Below are 27382 nucleotides of genomic sequence, written 5' to 3'. Positions count from 1 at the left end.
GCCAGCGACAAACGGACTGCCGTCATATCGGCTCCGTCAATAAGGTTTCCGACGAATAGACTCCTGACAAAAGGGCCCATGTCCCATAGAGACTAAGTCTCCCGGCAAAACAGCCCAATTGAATATGACATAGCCAGTAGAATTGCTTCATCAATATTCTTTCAGAGTTAGCTGATCTAACACCCTTAAAAATATGGTAAATACTAAATAGGGCCTACAACGTATGTTGTTCTTAGTCGGCAGGCCTTATTTTTACATTGTTTTATCTAGTATAAGAAATTTTTAATTTAAGGGTTATCTAGTTTTATGACGTCCATCGAATGAGTGGGTTGTGGGCTGTTCCAACTCAATGTGTGGGGAGACAGGTCCATGCTGTATATTTATCTTTAGAATACAATCACATGAATGCTGTTGGTTCATAAAAAGTTATTCATTCTGGCATTTAAAAGAGATTATGGTGGTAGTGGAGGTAGAAACAACGTGTGGTTGGTGTGTTGTACAAAATAACTATAGGTCTATGCCAATAGTGGCCACACAATTTGTCTAGAGCCTATATGTCGGGAGTCATTTTGTCGAGTCGAAATTTCATATCACACACACACACACACACACACATATTTATATATATATATATATATATATATATATATATATATATATATATATATATATGTATGTATATATGCTACATGTTTTATATACAGGCCACTATGTTACGGGCAAAGTGTTAAATCTAGCATTCTATAGAATAAATAGGCAGTGTTATGCCATTCGTCAGAATACGTAGGCAGTGTGTATAATGCCTGAAATGGATTGTCAAAGTATAAGATACATCAGTATTTTATACATTCCCTAATCATCTTATAGAATACCCAATAACAAATAGGCAGAGTTTAGAATACGCTTTCTCACCAGATCAATCCTGTACCTTTGTTAGGTTTAGATATTTCATTTTTTGTCTGTATGTTACATAATACTTTAGCAATCTGGGCATTTCACACTTTGCCTGAGAAATTCTTGTCATTCTATACAATGCGTAGGCATTTTATATAATAAAGTATATAAGAACATTAAAATTCTATACTTAGCCTGAAAATGCCAGAGATTGTATACATTGCCTTAGGTATTCTATGGAATGTTTGGTTTTCATACATTAATATATATATACGAGAAAAATGGCCCGTTGAGGAAGGATACACCGGGCGCTAGGTTGATAGTGCTGTCTATTTTCTCTAAACTAAAACCACCCCACCCCCCCACACACCACCCCCCACCCCCACACACCACCCCCCCAACTCACACACACCACCCCCCCCCCCCCCCCAAAAAAAAACATGTCTATTGTCCCATTTAACGAAATATAATTATATACTTTTTCCAGTGTCCGCCCCCTCCCCGAAAATTCTACACCCGCCCCCGATAATTTCAAGTACCCCCACCCCTCTCCGGGGAGGAAAAAGTCTAAACTAAAACCACCCCACCCCCCCCCCACACACACACCCCCCCCCCCCCCACACACACACACACACCACACCCCCCCCCCACCCCCCACCCCCTCCCCCCAAAAAAAAAAAACATGTCTACCATCCCATTCAAGGAAATATAATTATATACTTTTTCCAGTGTCCGCCCCCTCCCCGAAAATTCTACCCCCGCCCCCGAAAATTTCAAGTACCCCCCACCCCTCTCCGGGGAGGAAAAAGTCTAAATTAAAACCACCCCACCCCCCCCCCCAGGAAGTATAATTATATACTTTTTCCAGTGTCCGCCCCCTCCCCGAAAATTCTACCCCAGCCCCCGAAAATTTCAAGTACCCTCACCCCTCTCCGTGGAGGAAAAAGTCTGAAAGAAACACTGGTGTCGCGCATAGCCACTACGCGAAGAATTGCATTAAAGAAATTGCAAGAAAACCACTTTTTAGATTAGACACATTAATTAGGCGGTAATTTTATTATAGAGTATTGATGAGGAAATTTCTTTTGAGTTGGGGAGGGGGGGGGGGCTCAGACGTTCTTACGCGGGGGTGGGGCTTCGCCCCTACCCGAAGAATTGTATGAAAGAAACTCTTCACGCAAACCACTTAGATTAGACCAAATTGCCTTTGTATTGAATGTTTACTCGATAATCAATGACGTCATATTAATTTGTGCACTATCCGGCTTGAGACTATTTTCTACTCTGTGCTAAATGTGTCGACATCATACTTCGTTTTTCAAATTACTATGCATGTTTTTATTTTCCTTGTGTTTTCTCTAGAGCGTTCTTGTCAGATAGATAGATAGACAGACAGACAGCGAAACTATTAGTATTATAATATATACGAGAAAAATGGCCCGTTGAGGAAGGATACACCGGGCGCTAGGTTGATTGTGCTGTCTCTTTTCTCTAAACTAAAACCAACCCACCCCCACCCCCCAACACCCCCCACCCCCCTAAAAAACATGTCTACCGTCCCATTCAACGAAATATAATTATATACTTTTTCCAGTGTCCGCCCCTCCCCGAAAATTCTACCCCCGCCCCCGAAAATTTCAAGTACCCCCACCCCTCTCCGGGGAGGAATAAGTCTAAACTAAAACCACCCCACCCCCCCCCCCCCACACACACCACCCCCCACACACACCACCCCCCACACCCCCCCCCCACACACACCACCCCCACCCCACCCCCCCCCCCCCCTAAAAAAAAACATGTCTACCGTCCCATTCAACGAAATATAATTATATACTTTTTCCAGTGTCCGCCCCCTCCCCGAAAATTCTACCCCCGCCCCCGAAAATTTCAAGTACCCCCCACCCCTCTCCGGGGAGGAAAAAGTCTAAACTAAAACCACCCCCCCACACACACACACCACCCCCCCACACATACACACCACCACCCCCCACACACACACCACCCCCCCCCCCCCTAAAAAAAACATGTCTACCGTCCCATTCAACGAAATATAATTATATACTTTTTCCAGTGTCCGCCCCCTCCCCGAAAATTCTACCCCCGCCCCCGAAAATTTCAAATACCCCCATCCCTCTCCGGGGAGGAAAAAGTCTGAAAGAAACACTGGTGTCGCGCTTAGCCACCACCCGAAGAATTGCATTAAAGAAATTGCAAGAAAACCACTTTTTAGATTAGACACATTAATTAGGCGATAATTTTATTATAGAGTATCGATGAAGAAATTTCTTTTGAGTTAGGGAGGGGGGGGGGGGCTCAGACGTTCTTACGCGGGGGTGGGGCTTCGCCCCTACCCGAAGAATTGTATGAAAGAAACTCTTCACGCAAACCACTTAGATTAGACCAAATTGCCTTTGTATTGAATGTTTACTCGATAATCAATGACGTCATATTAATTTGTGCACTATCCGGCTTGAGACTATTTTCTACTCTGTGCTAAATGTGTCGACATCATACTTCGTTTTTCAAATTACTATGCATGTTTTTATTTTCCTTGTGTTTTCTCTAGAGCGTTCTTGTCAGATAGATAGATAGATAGACAGACAGCGAAACTATTAGTATTATAATATATACGAGAAAAATGGCCCGTTGAGGAAGGATACACCGGGCGCTAGGTTGATTGTGCTGTCTCTTTTCTCTAAACTAAAACCAACCCACCCCCACCCCCCAACACCCCCCACCCCCCTAAAAAACATGTCTACCGTCCCATTCAACGAAATATAATTATATACTTTTTCCAGTGTCCGCCCCTCCCCGAAAATTCTACCCCCGCCCCCGAAAATTTCAAGTACCCCCACCCCTCTCCGGGGAGGAATAAGTCTAAACTAAAACCACCCCACCCCCCCCCCACACACACCACCCCCCACACACACCACCCCCCACACCCCCCCCCCACACACACCACCCCCACCCCACCCCCCCCCCCCCCCCTAAAAAAAAACATGTCTACCGTCCCATTCAACGAAATATAATTATATACTTTTTCCAGTGTCCGCCCCCTCCCCGAAAATTCTACCCCCGCCCCCGAAAATTTCAAGTACCCCCACCCCTCTCCGGGGAGGAAAAAGTCTAAACTAAAACCACCCCCCCACACACACACACCACCCCCCCCACACACATACACACCACCACCCCCCCCCCCCCCACACACACACCACCCCCCCCCCCCCTAAAAAAAAACATGTCTACCGTCCCATTCAACGAAATATAATTATATACTTTTTCCAGTGTCCGCCCCCTCCCCGAAAATTCTACCCCCGCCCCCGAAAATTTCAAATACCCCCATCCCTCTCCGGGGAGGAAAAAGTCTGAAAGAAACACTGGTGTCGCGCTTAGCCACCACCCGAAGAATTGCATTAAAGAAATTGCAAGAAAACCACTTTTTAGATTAGACACATTAATTAGGCGATAATTTTATTATAGAGTATCGATGAAGAAATTTCTTTTGAGTTAGGGAGGGGGGGGGGGGGGCTCAGACGTTCTTACGCGGGGGTGGGGCTTCGCCCCTACCCGAAGAATTGTATGAAAGAAACTCTTCACGCAAACCACTTAGATTAGACAAAATTTCCTTGTTATTCAATGTTTACTCGATAATCAATGACGTCATATTACTGTGTGCACTATCCGGCTTGATATTATTTTCTACTCTGTGCTAAATGTGTCGACGTCATACTTCGTTTTTCGAATTACTATGCATGTTTTTATTTTGCTTGTGTTTTCTCTACAGCGTTCTTGTCAGATAGATAGATAGATAGACAGACAGCGAAACTATTAGTATTAATATATATATACTAGCTGCATCCCGTGCTCCGCCACGGTAAATCTTTTTTAAATGTACCAACTTGGGAACAGAACAAAACTAAACACAACACAAACGAACGCAAAAAAAAACACAAACGAAAAAACAAACACAACACTCATAACAAACACAATTTAAATGCAATCATATAGGCATATTGCTCACAGTCTAGCCCGTAGCGCCAAATCGCGCCCTTTCCGGTGATTTGCATCCCCTCAAACTTTCGATTTGCACCCCTGTCCCCCCGCCCTCAAACTTTCGATTTCTACCCCCCCCCCTCGCGCAATTTTTTCCAACCCACTCTGGCGCCCCCTAAGGTTGACACCCGGGGACATATGCCCCCCCCCCCCCTCGCTACGCCTCTCCTATAAAACCCCTAGCTTGTCCGCAAATCCGCAAACCGAAAGATAGAATAATAATTAGTAAACAGTATAAATAATAGGCAGTATTTAAAATATCCGTGTTTTACCTACAATATTTCACTTTATCCATTCACGCATTTTTTTTTCCAGTGCTTTAAATTTTAAAAACTTACAATAGAGTTTCATAACTAAAACCATTGCGCACCTAATAAACGTAATGACGCGTCTACAATAATGCTGAATAGTTGATTCAAAATTATAAGTAATTATAAGTAATAAACAGTAGGGCCTACATTCAGTGAATAAAATAAATAAAAGATTGCCTTTTATCAATCCATGCTAATTATAATTTTCTAACAATAATTTACTCTTACACATCCGGATAATTGGCATTGACATTTTGCTAATTATATTATTGCAACACTAATTCCTTCTATGACGACCGTATATTTGCATTCACATTTTTTATTAGCGTGAGTTTAATGTATTTTTTAATTACCTCTTTTGTCAAAATTAGAAAAAAGAGTTATATTAATTTGATTTTTCTACCGTACTGTTATTATGTTATTGAAATGTATCCATTTTTTTCTGGGAATATAAACGAAAATGATATTTGACATTGATACTTTTAATATGTTTTAGCCGTGTGTGTATATTTAATATTTTCTTTAAGTTATGCAAAAGAGTAAACACAGTGGAAATTATAAAATAGCTCTATGTCGTTATATAAACAAACCCTACTCTAATACTTATAATAAGACAATGCGCTGCACTGCAAAGCACTACATGGTGCGATGTTTACTTTTATGGTTCCAAAATCTATAGCGATGACGGAAGGAAGGACTGACACACTACTTGCCCGATTATATATATACTAGCTGCATCCCGTGCTCCGCCACGGTAAATCTTTTTTAAATGTACCAACTTTGGAAAAGAACAAAACAAACAAAAACAACACAAACACAAAAAACACAAACACAACCACAACACAACCACAACACAACCACAACACAACCACAACACAACCACAACACAACCACAACAAAACCACAACACAACCACAACAAAACTACAACACAACCACAATACAACCACAACACAACCACAACAAAACTACAACACAACCACAACACAACCACAACTTCAACACAACCACATCACAGCCACAACACAACCACAACACAACCACAACACAACCACAACTACAACACAACCACAACAAAAACACAACCACAACACAGCCACAACGCAACCACAAAACAACCACAACACAACCAAAAATCAACCACAACACAACCACAACACAACCAAAAAACAACCACAACACAACCAAAAAACAACCACAACACAACCACAACACAACCAAAAAAAAACAACAACACAACCACAACATTAGAATCACCACCAAACAACACGCTTTTTTAGGCGTCCGCGCCCAAAGACAGCCTTTCCAACATTAAAAATTTAAGTCACATAAATAGATCCTACTCCATAACTTACAATAAAACAATGCGATGCAAATGAATGTACGGCAAGTGGTGTTTACTTTTATGGTTCTAAGAAAACACATTGGCAATGTAATTAGAATTACCACCGAAAAACACGCTTTTCCCAGGCGTCCGCGCCTAGAGAGAGTCTTTCCAGCATTCTCTATACTATAATTATAAAATTTCACCATCTGTTAACACCAAAAAACAAAAACAAAAAATATATAGTGATTTTGAGAAATGATAGACTAATTAGAAAATAGTATAAATAATCTTAACATTTTTCTCTTTTAATTATGAACCTTAATATAGACTAATCAATGCGGTAGTAATAAAAAAAAAGATTTAAGTTATTGTTGAGTTAAATATATTTTCAAATTACCTCCCTTGAAAAAATTACCACCAAAAAAAGTTGAATTAATTAGTTTTTTCTACCTACTTTTATGGAAATGTATCCACTTTTTCTGGGAACCTAAACGAAAATGATATTTGACATTAATCTTTTTAATACGTTTTAGCAGTTTGCGTGTATTTAATATTTTCTTGACGTTATGCGAAAGAGTAAAAACCGTGGCAATTATAAAATAGCTCTATGCCGCTATATAAACAAACCCTACTCTATTACTTATAATAAGACACTGCGGTGCACTGAAAAGCACTGCATGGTGCGAATGTTTACTTTTATGGTTCCAAAAGCTATAGCGATGACAGAAGGAAGGAAGGACTGACACACGCTCAGCCCGCTTATATTATAGACTAGCTGCATCCCGTGCTCCGCCACGGTAAATCTTTTTTAAATGTACCAACTGGGGAACAGAACAAAACTAAACACAACACAAACGAACGAAAAAAAAACACAAAAGAAAAAAACAAACACAACACTCATAATATAAACACAATTTAAATGCAATCATAAAGGCATATTGCTCACAGTCTAGCCCGTAGCGCCAAATCGCGCCCTTCCCGAGCGCCGCCGGACGCGTCTGACACAGTGAATGACTATAAAACAGAGGCGTAGCGACCCTTTCCGGCGCCCGGGGACAAACTTTCGATTTGACCCCCCTCCCTCAAACTTACGATTTGCACCCCCTCTCCTCAAAATTTCAATTTCCACCCCACCCCCTTAAACTTTCGATTTGCACCCCCCCCCCGTTCAGACTTTCGATTTGCACCACTTTTGATTTGAAAATCCCCCCCCCCCCTCAAACTTTCGATTTGCACCCTCCCACCGCCCTCAAACTTCCGATTTCCACCACCACCCCCCCCGCACATTTTTTTCAACCCACTTTGGCGCCCCCTTAGGTCGGCAACAGGGGACATATGTTCCCCCCCTCTCTACGCCTCTCCTATAAAACCCCCAGCAGTATTTAAAATATCCGTGTTTTACCTACCATATTATATCACTTTATCAATTCACGCATTTTTTTCCCAGTACTTTAAATTTTAAAAATTTACAATAGAGTTTCATAACTAAAACCATTTCGCACCAAATGAACGTGATGACGCGTCTATAATAGTGCTTAATAGTTGATTAAAAATTATAAGTAGTAAACATTACATTCAGTGAATAAAATAAATAAAAAAATAGCCTTTTATCAATCAATGCTAATTATAATATTCCAACAATAATGTACTCTTACACGTCTGCATAATTTGCATTCACATTTTGCTAATTATATTATTCCAACAATTATTCCTTCTTGCAGATTCTGCATTCACATTTTTAGCGTGAGTTCAATTTATTTTTAAAATACCTCCCTTGGCAAAATTACTAAACAGTTTAATTAGATTTTTCTAACCTACAGTTATTATGTTATAAAAATGTATCCACTTTTTCTAGGAATATTAACGAAAACGATATTTGACATTGATCCTTTTAATATGTTTTAGCAATGTGCGTGTATTTAATATTATCTTTACGTTATGCAAAATTGTACAAACAGTGGAAATTATAAAATAGCTCTATGTCGTTATATAAACAGACCCTACTCTAATACTTATAATAAGACAATACGATGCACTGCAAAGCACTAAATGGTGCGATGTTTACTTTTATGGTTCCAAAATCTATAGCGATGACGGACGGAAGGAAGGAAGGAAGGACAGACACAGCCCGCTTATATTATAGACTAGCTGCATCCCGTGCTTCGCCACGGTAAATCTTTTAAAATGTACAACTTTGGAACAGAACAAAAACAAAAACACAACACAAACACAAACAAAACACAACACAACTACAACCACAACACAACCACAACACAACCACATCGCAACCACAACACAACCACAACACAAACAAAACACAACCACAACACAACCACAACACAACCACAACACAACCACAACACAACCACAACGCAACCACAACACAAACAAAACACAACCACAACACAACCACAACCACAACACAACCACAACACAACCACAACACAACCACAACACAACCACAACACAACCACAACGCAACCACAACACAAACAAAACACAACCACAACACAACCACAACCACAACACAACCACAACACAACCACAACACAACAACAACACAACCACAACACAAACAAAACACAACCACAACACAACCACAACACAACCACAACACAACCACAACACAACCACAACACAACCACAACACAACCACAACACAACCACAACACAACCACAACACAACCACAACACAACCACAACACAACCACAACACAACCACAACACAACCACAGCCACAACATTAGAATCACCACCAAACAACACGCTTATTTCGGCGTCCGCACCCAAAGAGAGCCTTTATTTAGGTCACATAAATAGATCCTACTCCATAACTTACAATAAAACAATGCGATGCAAATAAATGTACGGCAAGTGGTGTTTACTTTTATGGTTCTAAGAAAACACATTGGTAATGTAATTAGAATCACCACCGAAAAACACGCTTTTCACAGGCGTCCGCGCCCAGAGAGAGAGCCTTTTCAGCATTCTCTATACTATAATTCTAAAATTTCACCATCTGTTAACACCGAAAAACAAAAACAAAAAATAGTGATATTGATAAATCATAGACTAATTAGAAAATAATATAAATAATCTTAACATTTTTCTATTTTACTTATGAACCTTAACATATAATAATCAATGTGGAAGTAATAAAAAAATTAACTTAAATTATTGAGAGTGAGTTGAATATTAAAAAAAAAAAATTTTCCCATACGTCCGCGCTCAGAGAGAGCCGTTCCATTCTTCTCAAAAAGTCTAATTTCACCATCTGTTTTCATAACACCGAAAAACAAAAGCAAAAAGATAGTGATTTTTGAGAAATCATAGACTAATTAGAAAATAATAATAAATAATATAAATAATCTTAACATTTTTCTATTTTAATTATGAACCTTAACATAGACTAATCAATGCGGTAGTAATAAAAAAAAAAGATTAACTAAAATTATTGTTGAGTTAAATATATTTTCAAATTACCTCCCTTGAAAAAATTACCACCAAAAAAAAGTTTGATTAATTAGTTTTTTCGACCTACTTTTATGGAAATATATCCATTTTTTCTAGGAATATAAACTAAAATGATATTTGACATTGATTTTTTTAATATGTTTTAGCAATGTGCGAATATTTAATATTTTCATAACGTTATGCAAAAAAGTAAACACAGTGGCATTTATAAAATAGCTCTATGCCGCTATATAAACGAACCCTACTCTATTACTTATAATAAGACACTGCGTTGCACTGAAAAGCACAGCATGGTGCGATGCTTACTTTTATGGTTCCAAAAGCTATAGCGATGACAGAAGGAAGGAAGGACTGACACACGCTCAGCCCGCTTATATTATAGATATATATATATATATATATATATATATATATATATATATATATATATATATATATATATATATATATATATATATGTGTGTGTGTGTGTGTACATACATACATATATGTAACATATTCATATATAGTGGACAATTGTTTATAGTTTATGTGACATTAAAAGTTTTAAAACAGTAGACATCAAGTGACATGAGCATCAAGTTCATGGTCACCAATGGCATAACTTTATGTGAGACAACTTACATTGGTAGGGGGTGTGTCTGTGTGGTATATTTGGGGGTGGGGTGAGTTAAAACATCTCTATTACATTTAAAGATACTCTTATAGACCTGATGGTCAACAGAGCAGATGAAGTAGAGTTCACTTGTTTACGTAACCTCTGCACATGAAGGGATAATGTGGTCAGTTCTATGACCATCCCATATTAGTTTCCTTACAGCCAGCCAGGTACACATAAGAGCTGAGTGGACCCAGGGACTTCCTATGGACTTCATCTCATTATCCAAATACAAAACTTTTGGCGTAAGAAGTCATGCGCTCTACCACCCAACCAGACTATCATTTAAATATTTATTTATGTTTATTAATGTTTACATTAAATGTTTATTTATTTATTTAGTTATGGTATCTGTATTGTAAAATGAGTAGATCTACTTCCAGAGTGATGAATAAAAACAGAAATAATGGTCAACGTTATCTTACTTTTAATGGTGCTTACCATTACAAAAAAAAATGTTTACCTTTCCATATAAAAATATTTTTATATCATTCATCTGTTTACTGTAGGTGATTTGGAAATTCATTAAAATAAAACAAGCTTTCAACAATTTTTAAACTGCAGGCATATTTATGTAAACTTATTTCCAAAAATAGTAAATCACTAGAGTATCATTCATCTGTTTACTGTAGGTGATTTGGAAATTCATTAAAATAAAACAAGCTTTCAACAATTTTTAAACCGCAGGTATATTTATGTAAACTTATTTCCAAAAATAGTAAATCACTAGAGTTGGCTGGTAATCATCACAATATCCACAAACTATGCATTGTGAAATTAGTATATTGGAAGTTAACTGAATTGAGCTATTTATTATAACTCCGTGGTCATCCATATTGGCAAGAGGGGAAAGATGGGTCAAGAATTCAAATACTTTGTAGATATAGACAGCTAAAATACATGTTAGATCTCATTTAAGTGATAAAAAAAACTGCAATTTAATCAAAGACCTTCAACTCATAAAGGAAGTTTCACTTTAAAATCAGTTTTTTTTCATCTATCACATAGAATGAAGTTGTCTATGACAAAGTATACATATACCTAACTAGCTGACCCATCATGTGTTGCAACAATCTAGTTCTACACATCAGAGTAATGAAACATTTTATATGGGTTTCATCAAAGCATTACTGGTGTATTTTAGATGTGTGACCTCATTTTTTTAATAAAATGAGTCACTATGTTAACATAGCCGGCGCTTATTGCTTGAAATAGGAGCATGGGTTTGTCCAGTTTCTCCTGGATACCCCAGGGCTTGCTGTATGAATGCCTAATCACCCTCTGTAATAAGGTGCTAAGACAGCCATTAGGGAACTCAAGCAAGAAATTTTCCCAGGAGTGTTCTCAACAACTTCCCAAAGTTCATGGTGATTGCATGAAAGGTTTAGTAATGCATACAAGACAAACACACCTACTTTCATTTTTAGATATATATATATGTTGAATTTCTTTATAAATTCTATGAAAGACTTGAAAGATTAGAATTTGTGACTAGTATTGGCATCTGTAATGGATAATTATATACAAGATAGTTTCTATTTTGATCACCATTGCTCCTACTTCTTATATACACATATAGCTCAGAATGATTTGGCTACTAAAAAACAAAATAATTACCTTTATCCCTGATTCCATCTGTTATAGTTATTAAGGTATTATTTAATTTCTCAGACATGTCATCAAGTAACTCATAAAAATGTAACTACATTTTTATTTTTTCAAATTTAGAACAATTTGATATAAAACATGCAGTGTAAAAAAATGTATATGACATTGTAAACATGACATATTTTTTCTTATATTAGTCTCAGGGGCATCTTTTGACTTTGAATTTCATTTGTTTCTCTTCCAAAAATCATGCGACCAACTAATTATTATTTTTAATTGTGTTCACAGCTTGGTTTAGTCAGTCAAACTTGTAATTCATGGTACAGAAAAATGTAAATAGTAAAACTATTACACATTCAATTTAAAACTAAGCTGTTAAATTTAAAAGAAAAACTGTGTAAATAAATTAAGATTCAAAATGCTAATCAATAGATTCAATAACGTTAAAATAAAAATTTTATATTACAAATACAGTTAAAGTTGCTCATATATACAATAAGTAATTTGAAAATGACACCTGTAGAATATTCTATTCAAGTTTTGGATTTCAGCTATTTGATCCTTCTTCTAAACGTCTTTTTTTGGTATCTGCAAAACAAAAGTAAACAAACTGAATGAAGTAAAAGGAAAATTGTCTATACAATGCTTAAGGGCATGGGCAGGTGATGAAAACTAAAATGCTTAGTTCTAAACCAAATGCTATAATATTTAACATATAGTTATGACTCAAATAGTAGTCTAAAAATAAAAAAAGGCCAAAAATTTCCTGCCGTTGCCATGGTGATGGTGGCCATCTTGGATTTTTAAATACAATTTTAACATTGTGTGGGCACATTGGGTCACCCCATGGACCCGTCTTTAAAAACATTTTAAGGTCATAATACCAATGTTACTTAATTAAATCTATTTCTGAATCAGTATATATGTATAATTGTAGTATGTATGTTTAGAACAGTCATCTCAAAACTGAAGCTATGTTCACTCTGAGTATCCTCTCCCTTCTTCCCCCCCCCCCCCCCCCACCACACCACCTAAAATGGGACAGGCCATAATTGTGTAAAGCGACATTAATGTCACACATTGGTATACGATGGGTAGGATAATAGGTCACCAGACAGTGGTGAATGAAGTTGATCTATCTATCTAGATCTAGAATATAAATATATATATATATTATATATATATATATATACATTTCCTGTGTAATTTTTTTTTCAGAATATAAAAACTACCTGTATTACTGGTGGATGTTAAGTGGTCTATTACACCTAGGTCATTAGCATATGTTGCCTGACTCCATACCTCAATTTCTTCTGCAACAAAACACATGATTAATGTACATTTAGTGTGCATTACTTTCACTATAGTCAGAAGATTTGCAACATGACAATAACAAATAGAATGGTAAGGTATTCCTAAATCCTAGTAAATGCCCAGCCTGTTGCACTATGATATTGCAGTTGTTGTGAATATTTAAAAAGATAAGTTTTGTTATTTGGAAGATCAAGTCTTACTCAAAAACATACTTTTTGGGACAGTTAACTTGCCTCTAGGCTTGAGGTTATCTTGATATCTACACTGATATTATTAGACATCTGTCAATCTCTTTACGGCAATAAATAACGAGAATAAACACTTTTATTATACAAATGAAAATGCCAATCTGTCATTCAAAACTGCATGGAATAGTTTTCAATCTTTATTTTATAGCAATACAGCTTTTAAAACAATCTGATCTTGGTTGAATATCAACTCCTCAAGCCCATCTTACACAATAGCTCAAATGATTATTATTACAATACATGTTGTAAAAACATATTAAAATGGATCAAAAAGTTATATTGTGTAGCACTATGCTAATTACCAAAATTGTCTTCTCCAATTAAAACTTCCTTTTCAGTTGGAGTCACTTTTGGAATACTTTGTTTTTCTAAAATGTTGACAAAAAAAATAACATGAAATTACATTATTAGTTCAAGTCACTATTTATGGTTCAAAAAGCAAACAGCAGTGTTAATGATTAATTCTATCAAACCAATAATTTAATAGACTGTTGAATACAGCTCATATTTAAAAATTGTTAGGGTTAGGGAAAAAAGAAGCCATTAAACAAGCTAAAGAAAATCCTTCTCAATAAATCACTGAAGTTTGGAAATAAATTATGGGTCCCTGTTAGCTTTCAAAGAAATTATTGTTAATGAGAAAATTGAAGTGAACATTTGGCTTAGACTGTGTTTTACTGGAAGTTTTACCACTCAATCCCCAAAAGACTTATGATGGTGCCCATGTAATCCAGCCCCAATTGAACTTGAAACTAACCTGAGCCTAAACATGATTATGCAGAATTTGCAAGATTATATATATATATAATTTTTTATGTCGCCCAACTGTGCGGGGCACCACCACATATATGCACGCTCCCACCCACCCCTCCCTCACACTCCAGGCTTGCGCAACAATCATATTGCTATCACCCCACCCCCACCAGTCTGGTGAGCTGTGGTTCACGCCGAATGTTTACAATCTTAGAGCATTATCCAATTAGGGACGGCTATTAGGGGCAGATAATTTAGTTTTTAAACTATTTGAAACTAAATTATCTGCCTCTGTTAAAACATCCAGTATTTTAAGCTCATTAAAAAATATATCTTTTAATTAAGATTTACAAAGAGCTGAACATGCACTTACTCCCTCAATGTTTAAGTTATAAATACATTATCCTACTTCTAGTGGAAGTTTAGATATAGTGTCTACTTGGTAATAAGTTCATATATATATATATATATATATAATTCTCGACATCGTCCAACCATACAGGACACCATGCACGCACACCACTCTCTAACAGTGCGTACCTACCCACCCCATTGGGACAAAAGTGTCTTTCAGGAACTATTCACCCGTCACTTAATAGCGGCGTATTTTACGCCACCGGTCAGCTGTATCTAATATTCATGTAACTTCAGGTATGATACCTACTTGCCAAATCAGTTTATAAAATAACATGGCAATAAATAATAATACCTAGAGCTGCTTGTAGTGCTCTCTTCTTTTGTTCCACTTTCATCAGTCGCTCTTTTTTTGCTGGATCTATATTGTCAGGTGAACTAAAGTGAGGAAAGTTTTTCATATTTGAATATTATTTTCTTTATAGAGACAGGTAAAATATATCCAGATCTGTAAATTTTACTAGGCCGAAAGACAAATTAAATTAAATACTCTTTCAATCAATCAATTTATCTGTATCTGTGACCCCAGCACATAACGTAATTGGGATCTCAGTACTATGCATGTCCACATGTCCAGCAATCTTCACCTTCCCCAACTTAAGCAGGTACCACAATCTGTCCAGGTGTTTTTCTTTTTAATTATGTTATTATGGTTCACTGAAGTTTATATTATTTTTTTATGTATTATTTTACAATACATTATGATGAACATACTGCAACAATGCAAAGTTCTTGCAATTGCTAATAGTAATAGAACAGGAAAGCCATGAAGGATTGAAGTTTTAACACTGACGTTTTTTTCCTATTCAAAGATAAGCTCTAAAGTATTCAACGATACACTTTCATGTAAAAAAAACATTTTTACAATATTTAGTAACTGTTACCTATAAGAAATATTTTTTGTAGAGGAATCTACAGGAAGGAAACTGGTGGAACCTTTTAAGGCAATAAGTGTATCTTCTGGTGTTTCTACTTTCAAATCAGCTGCTTGTCTTAGAGGCACTTTGCTATCAGCTACTGTTATTACTGGCTTTACTGGAGTTTCTGATTTGAAATCAGCTGTTTGCTTTAGAGATATTTTACTATCAGCTGCTGATTTTACTGAGATTTTAGGCTCAACTACTGAAGAAAACAAATTTGAACTACATAAATATTTTGATGTTTTTTCACTTTTTAAACATAATTATGCCCACTAATAATAATATATAACATTAATCCTGAGGTATTTTAACATTTATGGATAATGTATTGCTGTAGCCAATAGTATACAAATAATCAACAATGGTTAACTTACAAACATTCAATAGAATACTGACAATAATAATAACCTTTTCTTTGTAATTAAATACTATACATTTGTAGGATTATTAAAACAAAAATATGCCATAAAATTAAACTCATATTTTATTAATTATTCCTTCTGCCTAGCTCGTTTTAAGGGGTTCCTAGTATATAGTAAAAGTGAAGTTCCCATTCAAACCTGATGGTCTATGGGACAAGTGAAGTAGAGTTGACCTCTTTCCTAGTATATATCAAATTAAAGGAGTCAACTGGATGCTGAAGCAACAAAAACAGATGAATTAGAAATGCTGAGATTTCTATTACCATGCTGTGGCAGACTTGAACTGGATAAAGGTGTTTGGTTACTACTAAATGTTGTGGAGGATATTACTTCTTTGCTTGTAAAACTTTTCCTGGATAATCTGGCATTAACTATGGATGGATCCTCAACAGAGTGCTTCATATCATCCCCAGAGTAAACTTCTGATGGCTGCAAATAATAGTACATAACTATTGAGAATGTTAATGTTAGGTAAGCTTTTCACAATATTTGTATGCTCTCTGTGTACAAAAAGAGCATACTAGAATTATAAAGAGAAAGTTATGCAAAGTTGATTAAGAACGACCTTATCAAAAATAATAGTTTTGCTATTCTGTCTGTCTGTCTGTCAGGAAAGCTCAAGAGTAAACACAAGGAAATTTAAAAGATGCACAATGAAAGACCATGATGTCACATGGAATATATAGGAAGTTTTCAAAATTAAACAATATGAACAGGTGCAAGGTTTAGGGGTATGATTACGAAAACATTTAATATGAATGTGCAGTAACTACGTGTAGATTAAGGCTAAATCCGGTTCAAATGCAGATTCTGGATAAAAATATGTTTTCAATTAGATTTTTGCATCCGGTCAAATTTGAAGTTAAGGTGGTGATTTGTTTTTTGTACAACACAATCAACCTAGTGCCCACTGTATTTTCCACCAACGGGCCATTTATCTAGTTAAAAATATTTTAAGTATTTATAATTTTTTTTTCTGTCAAATTATCCATTTTTTGTCCATGTCTAATCATATACTTACAGGCTTAGTTGCTTTGTTTATCCATTTAAGATAATCTTTATCCCCAAGGCAGTTTCCCAAACTATTTCCAAAACTTCTAAAAAGAATAAATGCAATTTTGTTAATTAGTTAATAGATACTTTTGTTGTCAACACAGTTTCTAATAATAATGACGCTAAAGTGTGCAAGTTATTTTCAAAAATCACTTTTTACACTAACAAAATTTGTCTAAATGAATACTGCTAACTCAGAGGCTTCGCTAGGTGGGGGCGGGTGGTGTGGACCGCATCCCCGCGACACCAAATGGGGGGAGTTACACCAAGACAAAAAATTGCAAAATATATAGAAAAAAGATGCTTTTAGCCAGTTGAATTAATGATGAATTAGAGTTTTAATTGACAATCCCAAGGGGGTGACACCAAGACGTAAATTGCTACCTATTGAGAAAACAAGGCAACATCCGATTATAACCTATTACAGATAAACATCATAAATATTAACTGTGCACACTTTAAAACTATCAACCAGGGGTGGGGGTGACACCAATTGCAAAATTCACAGAGGAAAAAAAGTTAAGTTATATATTTTCAATAAATGATAAGTCACTCAATGACTTACTATGAAAAGGAAGCTTTTTTCCCGCTTGAATTAATAGGTGAATTAAAATTAGGTGTTCACAAAATCACACCATTTGGCAAAATGAGAGGTGGGGGGTGTGATACAAATTGCAACTAACTGTATATATATATATATATATATATAGGCCTATATAGGAATACATATATATATATATATATATATATATATATATATATATATATATATACATATATATATATATATATATACATATATATATATATATATATATATATATATATATATATATATATATATATATATATATATATATATATATACATATATATATATATATATATATATATATATATATATATATATATATATATATATATACTATACATTCATTTGGTAGGGTGTGACACCCGACCTGGCAACGCCACTGTGCTAACTTTAATGCTTAATATAGTCCATCAAAAAAAATTGTCTAAATGAATATAGCTAACTTTAATGCTCTCTTTAGTCCATCTGTCACTGCTTCTTTCCTTGCTTTTTCTAAAGATAGAGCTTTTGATTTCATTCCTTCGCTAACACCATATCCAACATCTTCATGAAAGACACCATCCTGAAAATAAAAATGTAATTGTAAGCATATTCCACACAAACCAGACTTTGAGAGCCTGGACACCAACTGACAGCTAGTCTAAAATCTAACTGAAAAGTTTACTAGCTAGGTAAACTGGAGCTGTTTTAAACTGGGTTTTTATTCAAATTCTCCACCAGTTCTACATGTAGAGACTCAACATCAATTTAAGGTAACTATTAGTGTTACTATTTCAGTTTATATATAGCATATATACTGATGTGCTCCAATTTTGAGTCAAACCTTTGTTTTATATGTTGCTTCTCTCTAATGTACATACACTGAGTTTTCCTGTTCAAATATTTCTTTTATGAGTTCTATTCATTCCAGGAAAGGTTATTCAACAGTGAACCCTCCATTGAACTGAGCATAGAAAGCTACTGTAAATCCAGGAGTTTTCCTCCTTGTGTTGGAAACAGTGCAGTATTTTCCTTTACTCCTGGACTTACACTGTGACGTCAGGATAGTAAGATTGTCATTACCTTCAACTGAACTTTGACAAGCGCACTCACACCAACATAGAATTTCCCATTTATGTGATCAACAAAATCTGGAAAAAAAATTATATTATTTCTGATTTAAAATATTAATCCTGCTCTCTTCAAGATTTCATTTAAATTTTCTAAAAATAGTTAATATACATTTATTTTGTATTCATTAAACACTAAGAAATGCTAATTTTACTAATAGCTCAAAATAAAAATCTTTTGCTAGAAAAAAAGAAAGAGATAAGTTGTTTTAATTTCACAAGTTTGCATAGTATTTAAATTGTAACATAAATCTGATGTTTTCATTATGCAGTTATCCTCCAGTTATCGTGGTTAATAGGGACCAGAACCAACTGCAATAAGTTAAACACCACGAAGTAGGGTTATCCTCTTTTTTAACAAATGTAACTTTTTGTGTAAGTATAATATTAATAAGTGTATAAGAAACCAGATAAATGCATGTCAACATTAGAACATTAAAGAACATATTAAAGAACATGTATAAATAATATAAATATGGTACATGTGTGTGTATTTAACATACAATCAGCAATGTATTGAGGCAACGATAAATAAACCATGAGGTAGCAAGGGATGACTGTACTTCTATTTTCAAACATATCATTTTTTAATTTTACTTGGAAGTACCAGTAAGTTATCTAGTAGCACTTCACAAAAGTGAGAAATAATTAAAATTATCAAACACATACATGCAATAAGATTTACTTTTGTTTATTTCAATTCATACCTACAGTTTGATTAGAAACACTGTGAGACCATCCATTAAAGCCAAATGTCTCATTGGCTAAATTAATTAATTTCCAGCCCTCAATGTAAGCAAGCTGTCAATTAGAATAGAACATCAGAAAAGTGACAACATAAATTTTAAAATGTGGAAATCAAAAAATGTAACAGTGTTTTTTTTAATGGTGTTTATAATGGGATTTAATTGCAGAATTGTATATATTAGCAACTGGATCAGTGGGTTTCACCATTTTCACCATTTGTGGAAAAGAAAAAAAACCAAAACTACTTAAAAGTGTGGCAAAAAAAAGGTAAAGACCAGTGAAGAGAAAAGCAGTTAAAAAATTTAAGAGAAAGTGACAAAAAGCTGGAATGCATCATTTAGCTTTTCCATTGATTTCAATTGGATAATTGCTTTGACATTTGAGCAATAGGTTATGAAATTTTTTTAAGGATACAGGATACACGTTTTCATTTTTAAAAAAAATTTGCTCATCAAAATTTTATTTCTTAATTCAGTACTAATATCTATCTAACCTGAACACATTGGACTTCTACAGCCTACGGCTATCCTTTTACTGCCATGTGAAACATGACACCCCCCCACCCCCGGGCAAATTTTCACAATACAACGCGGGCAGCGGCTATCTTCGAGCGGGTATTATATCATTTATTGCTCGTGGGGCATCATAAACTCTACAGCAATCTATCGGCCTAGCACTTGTGTACACACTAGTGTGGTGAGCTTTTCTTTTGTTCTAAAAATAAGTGGGATAGAAGTTGTTTTCTACAAAGTAAAATTTAATGTCAAACTCCATATCAGGGAATGGGAAGAGATTCGTTGATATGCTTGACCAATCATATTATAGTACAGTAAATCAAAATAATTCACAATAGGTTGCAACTAACCACATGTGCTAGGCAGCCATTTTGTTTCTAGATAAACCTGTCTTCATTTGTTTACTTTATTTGCATATACTCTTCTATTTGTTGTTTTAAAATTATACAACGTTTTGGTTGAAACTTTGCAAAGAAGTGTACTGTTGATTGTCATTGAAACACTATTTAACACATTCAAATCACTAAGGCTTTGGAACCCTTTGTCAGAAAAGACTGAAACATTCCACATGCATTCAGCATCATGCCATGTACAAAACTATGTTTGTACATTCAGTTTACAATACTTTAGGAAATATAGATATTTATGTAGCACCACCCCCTAATTTTTGTACAGAAATGTACGTAAAAATTTGTATTAAAAATTGAGTTCAAGCTATCGCAATGAATAAACGTAGAAATGTATAGTTTGGTTTGAGAAACATCTTTCATCAGCTTTTAAACATCTCTTATGGGAACAAAGTTATAGAGGTTTGAAAAGGTGTTAGTTTTCACACATTTTCGTGGTTTCCATGGCAACTATTACTACTATTGGCGGCTTTATATTATTTTTGTCTATAGTTTAAGGATTATTAACAGATGAATTTATTAAACACCCACAAATTTGTTAAATAAAAAAAAAATTCTATTCGTGGTGTCTATCCTTAATTTGAACATTTATAGAACATTTAATTATAAAACTAGTTTGTCTGCTAATTTATTCTCTAAATCCTGCAGCAGTTTATTCACTGTACATTTTTATGCATGTAGTTTTTTTTAAATATGCAAAATAAAAATCGATGATGGGTCTAATCAAGTGAAACAGTATATTTAAGTTCAAGTCAAAAGAAAGTTGCCATGGGTTCTACTAAATATTTGAAGAAAAGATGAAGACATTTTAATGCTTTTTTTATTCAATTTTACATTATTTTTTAATAAGGAGTCATACATAAAAGCTCATTCTATTTATAGCTAAATTTTACTCTCACTTCCCTATCTTCACAATGACACTAAATAAAATTCTATAAATGAGAGCCAGAAAATATAGATTATGTTTTGGTAGCCTCACAGATGATTAACCATGAATAATAAGTGAAATTAACTAATAAAGTAATTTAATTGTTCTTATGATAAAAACAATTTTAAAAAATACTTGCTTTCAATCCTGCAGCCCCTAATCGTTGACTTATAAATTCTGGTCCTAGTCTTTGTCTTAAAACCTTCTGTATTGTTTCAGTTTCATCCACAGTAAACTCAACCTTAAGATTTATTTTTTAATAAATAAATAATTAATTATTTAAACAGTTCCTTATTTATGTTTAACATATTTTTTCAAAAGTACAAGAAAAAGTAAAGGCACCCCCGCAAATAAATGTGCATTCAACAAAAGTACATTTTTATTTTTTTATCATATACATTAAGTTCATGTACAAAAATCAAATAAAATAGAAATCAAATGACAGTTTTTTTCTTAAAGTAGACTAAAAAAACTTAAGATATCTGTTAAAAATCAATATAAAAGAATAAAGATAGGCTGAGAGCTTTTAAATCAATACAAACCTAATTAATTGACTAAAAAAGTAGACCTACCTTACCAAAACATGAAGACTCCCTCACATTGACGTTCATGTTAATTTTATATATCGTACAGCCTAATTGAATGCATAGTAAAACAAAATATATTTATATCTATATTTATATATGTATGTGTGTGTATCTGTGTAATGTATAGAAAGAGAGAGATGCTGGAATAATTAGATCATGCTATTGGGTACAATATAAATACTAAATATAACTACAGAAAGTGAGGTGATAGACCACCTGGACACACGAACAAAGGTCTTCACCAAGCTTATGATAGTGATAACACTGATCATAAATCTACACCTTGAAATAAATAGGCCTACAGTATTGTTGAATACTCAAGAAAAATACTGAGTACCCACAGCAATGACACTGAGTACCTGTAGCAGTGTTATTGTGTATCAACAGCATCAGCACTGAGTAGCTACAGCAGTAATATTACGTAACCATAGTAGCATCATTTAAGTACCACAGCAGTGGCATCTAGTGCTGTCAGCTTTAGCATTGAGTACCCACACAGTGGTATGGAGTACCTACATCAATGCACTGAGTACTTAAAGCAGTGTCAATAAGTAACTAGGACAGTATCATTTGCATGACACAGCAGTGGCACATAAGTAGTACAAACAGCTGCAACATTGAGAACCCACAGCAGTGGCATTGAGTACTGTGTTTCTTTTATGTTAAATAATACTAGCCTCAGACAATTATATGTACCAAAAACTTAAGTTTGATAGATTACCGCTTGTATTATGTAATTAATTATTTTTCATCGAAGTTGAACAAAATCGCTGCATTAGAAGTGGGGGTAATCTATCGTTTTAAGTACGTAAAAATGGCTGAGGCTAGAAGTGTGAAAAAGGTGACTCATGTTGAGATATTTGTGACAAATGTAATAGATAATTGAATAATAAACCAAAATCAATTTCTAAATATATCAATAGGCTTATAGGCCAGAAATTAACTTTAAACAGCAGTGTTTGCGAGCAAGATTTGCTATATAAACAGCAGCCATTTGTAAAATAGAGTGGCTATAAGTTTACAAAAAAAACTTAAACAAGATGACTGCTATAGTAAATGAGCATGGTTGCATCTGTTCGAAACATCGCTAGTCTTCATTTATTACTGAAAAGTTTTAATTCAATAGTTTAAAAACAGGTACATAAATGAAACAAGGAAACATTTTTGTATTTTTCAAAACATAAATCCTCCTCAAAATGTGAAATAATTATTAAAATTTAAGGAGTCACCTGTTTTTCACATTACTAGTCGCAGGCGATTTTACGTACCTAAAACGATAGATTACCATAAAATCAATCCATGCAGATTTTTAAAAATTATGTTGAAAAATAGTATGGCGGCTAAAAATGATCAGATGCCATCTGAGATGGTTTACACTTAGGCCGTTCGATTCAACACTTCCGGGTTTGTCATTTTCGTGGCATCTCACGGCTCATGCGCTTGCTAAAAATGGCGACCAGTTTCGCTTTCAATAAACGGTAGAGGGATAAAACTAATAATAACGAGGCCATAGTTAATTTTAGACATCGGAACTATCCGTTTCTATTTCAGTCTGTTATTTAAGAATTCCCAGATGTACTTTTGACCTAATTTCTTTATTTGTATTTAACGAGGCCGTCGAGAGAAAGTCACGCTTACTTAGCTTGCGTTTCAAGTCGAATTAACTAAAGCAGGTGCATTCTACAATAACTTTCTTATAAGATACAATTTGTATAACATCTTTACTATCAAATAAAAATAGAACTGTTTAATATAATTAGGGTGAAAACAATGTTTTTGAGGGTGTAAGTAATAATGCCATTTTATTATATTCTTGTTTGGTGAAAACGAGGCGCGGGAAAATGTGTGCCGCGCAAGAATCCAATCATTTGGCTAGATTTATGACTGTTTTTTATGTCACACCTAAAAATAGAATGTTTACGCTTTCTTCGTTGATGATCGTTTTTATTATTTTTTAAATTGAAAGTATGAATTATTAGTTAGATTGCAGATTTTGTAACTTGGTATACTTACCCTTTATCAATTTTAAAAACATAGCATGCTGATTGTGAACAAATATAGTCATAAAACACAGAAATATAAAGTTATAATTGCGATGTGCCACACCCGGGCCACACCCCCTCAAGAAAGCATGTGTTTATTAAGCTATTTATCTTACTTTACAACAGTAATTAAAATTAATTTTCAAATTTTTATCACTTATTGGGTAAGATTAAGCACATGTTTACCAAAAATAAAAAAAGCAAATTCTGTTTTAATGAAGGTCACGGGTGAAGTTTTTTTTCCTTCTGTCACGTTCAGTGGAGGGTGCCACAGGCTGACCTGACTTTGGAATTTTTTTCAGTAATAATGACTTTGCACAGAAAGTTAAAATATGCTAAATTAGCTTAGTTTACTTAGTGTTCTGGCTATTATTGATACATTTTTAATAAAAAAAATCGGTAATCTATCGTTTTGGGTACGTAAAATCGCCCGCGACTAGTAATGTGAAAAACAGGTGACTCCTTAAATTTTAATAATTATTTCACATTTTGAGGAGGATTTATGTTTTGAAAAATACAAAAATGTTTCCTTCTTTCATTTATGTACCTGTTTTTAAACAATTGAATTAAAACTTTTCCGTAATAAATGAAGACTAGCGATATTTCCATCAGATGCAACCATGCTCATTTACTATAGCAGCCATCTTGTTTAAGTTTTTTTTTATAGCGGATATAGCGCGAGACAGGCGGAAGTCACTCTATTTTACAAATGGCTGCTGTTTATATAGCAAATCTTGCTCGCAAACACTGCTGTTTAAAGTTAATTTCTGGCATATATTGATATATTTAGCCATTGATTTAGGTTTATTATTCATTTATCTATAATATTTGACACAAATATATCACAATATACTTCTACTAAAGCCTTGACAATGAGGTAACTTTTTCGTACATTAATAGCCGCGGGCGATTTTACGTACCCAAAACGATAGATTACCAAAAAATCATTCTGTAATTCTCATCAAAAAGCCTAGTTTACACTAGTTAGTAAAAATAGTAGTTAGAGTAAAGTTCCACGCGCGGTCACACATAGCGGAAAATTCCAAATTCCCGATTTTCATCGGGCGCTATTTTATAACCGTTTCACACAGAAACAAACCGAAAGCACTGTATTACTCCGCTGCCATTCTACTGTAATATGTATGAGTCATTTTGTATTCCTACGCATAGTATTTAAGATATTCATGTTTTAGTGACGTCCCTCCTTGCGATATTTTTTTTCCCTTTTTTTTTTGCCTGCGTACGCAAGAACCTGCTTGCCAACGAGCGTATTGTATACGTTTTGATCCAATTTTAATAATTGAAATAAATATTTTACACACTTAAACGTGTTGTTGATTGTATTATTAATTAATAGATTGCAAAAATAATAATTAAAAACATGTTAATTAAATTAATTAAAGACATTAAAAGTTGACCCAGTGATGACTCAAGGGACGCAACTATAATAATCATAACAAAGGGACGTAACAACCACTAAAAGACATAACGTAACATTTGCTTAGATATGCTTGTATGTAGAGACACAAACTAGATTTAGAAGAAGTAGATGATCGAAATAATTTAAAACAGCAGAAAAAAATAGAAAGTATACAGATTCTAGGCTTAGTTTGAAATATAGAGCATCTAGAACTAGGCTAGTCTAGCTCAAGTCGTTGGTTACGCAGCGATGTGAAACCACCGTAATCGACACCCAAGCTGCGGCCACCCCTATTTACCTATCAGGTTGCTTTATTAGCCTTATCTATCGTATGTACAGTGTCCCGCATATATTGTAGAAGCTATTTATAGTTAACCTAGTTATAAAAAGCTTTGATTGGTTGGTTTTATTCATCTCATCCTGGACCTAGTGTTTTTCATAGGGGGAACTAGAACCGCCTACGACGTCATACCTCGAAACTTTAAAATTTAAAAACTCGACTTCCAGAAGGAGAAAAACAAAAGAATTTGACCTGGATATATTTAGAAATGGACAGGTTTACAGCAGATATCGGTAGTTTCGTATAAAACATCAAAACAAATATTGTACGAAGCGATAAACAGGCGATGATCGCACCGGTGTTTTAACCGCGCGTGGAACTTTACTCTAGATACTGTTTTTTACTGCTGTACAATTTCGGAATAATAATCGACGCTATATCGTGATTTTACCGTCATCTTTTTTTCCACATTACTAGATATAGATCTAGATCTAGTTTCGGCCGATTTTACGTACCTAAAAAAGTTGTAATATATTTTCTGTTGTTTACCTTTAATTTTATTTGCTTTCTTCTACGGGAGTTAAGGAACCTGCACTCCCCAACCCTTCTTTAATTGAAGGAAAACAATTTTGTGCGGTGGTCAACATGAAGGCTGATAAAAGATATAAATCTAGGCCTATTTATTGTATGCCTAACGTGTTTTATCTAATCTAGCTCACGAATGGGGTGGATGGGTGAAATTTTGAAAAAGAGTTGAGATCCATATGGTGGTTGATTAAGTTAATAAACCGGGAGTGATTTCCCCTAAACTCTCTCGAATATTCTTATATAACACAACGGGGGAATGCAACTCGGGATATACTCAGACAGACATGATTTTTAATCCATTTTTAATAACTTAGGCCTAATCTTTTTTAAAATAGAATAGAATCTCATAGAAAAAAATTAACTATTATTAGTACTTTATAAATTCATAAGCGGTTTTTTTTTTGAGAAATCGAAAATAGCGTAAATAACTACTTCCAATCAATGGAAATTGTTTAAAATTTGAAAGGAAGGCAGAGAATTGGTATTCGTAAATAAATGCATTGTGAACTATGTTAACAAGTTTTATTTTTTATTTAGTATTAATGTTGTTTAATTATGTAATTGGTTTGCTCAGGTTTTGTCCCAACGAGGATGTACGGATGGAGTGAACATCATAACACACTCGGTTCCCTCAACTTACTTACATATATAGGCACACACACACACATATATATATATATATATATATATATATATATATATATATATATATATATATA

At 34.6% G+C, this 27382-nt stretch overlaps 1 protein-coding gene across 2 annotated transcripts; it reads right to left on the bottom strand.

The window, feature by feature from the left end:
- Positions 1 to 12162: 12162 nt before the first annotated feature.
- LOC131937547 (DNA repair protein RAD52 homolog) lies at positions 12163 to 26727 on the bottom strand. Of its 2 annotated transcripts, none has more exons than XM_059295074.1 (13): positions 26591 to 26699; positions 22319 to 22380; positions 21886 to 21987; positions 19857 to 19950; positions 19103 to 19170; positions 18484 to 18602; positions 17417 to 17492; positions 16659 to 16824; positions 15938 to 16175; positions 15349 to 15431; positions 14189 to 14254; positions 13557 to 13637; positions 12163 to 12912 (listed from the first exon to the last, which is right to left on the bottom strand). In XM_059295074.1, the coding sequence occupies exons 2-13, from the start codon at positions 22355 to 22357 to the stop codon at positions 12872 to 12874; spliced, it is 1173 nt and encodes a 390-aa protein (XP_059151057.1). In that variant the 5' UTR covers positions 22358 to 22380; positions 26591 to 26699; the 3' UTR covers positions 12163 to 12871. The 2 variants fall into 2 exon arrangements, with proteins under 2 accessions (XP_059151057.1, XP_059151056.1); XM_059295073.1 differs by having other exon boundaries at positions 12164 to 12912; positions 26625 to 26727.
- Between the last annotated feature and the right edge of the window lie 655 nt (positions 26728 to 27382).

This window comes from Physella acuta, unplaced genomic scaffold, assembly GCF_028476545.2.
Source record: "Physella acuta isolate Inbredline_101_S28 unplaced genomic scaffold, ASM2847654v3 ptg000213l, whole genome shotgun sequence".
Classification (NCBI taxonomy): Eukaryota; Metazoa; Mollusca; class Gastropoda; family Physidae; genus Physella; species Physella acuta.
Note: the sequence above shows the minus strand (reverse complement) of the source record. Positions and strands in the feature narration are given on the sequence as shown.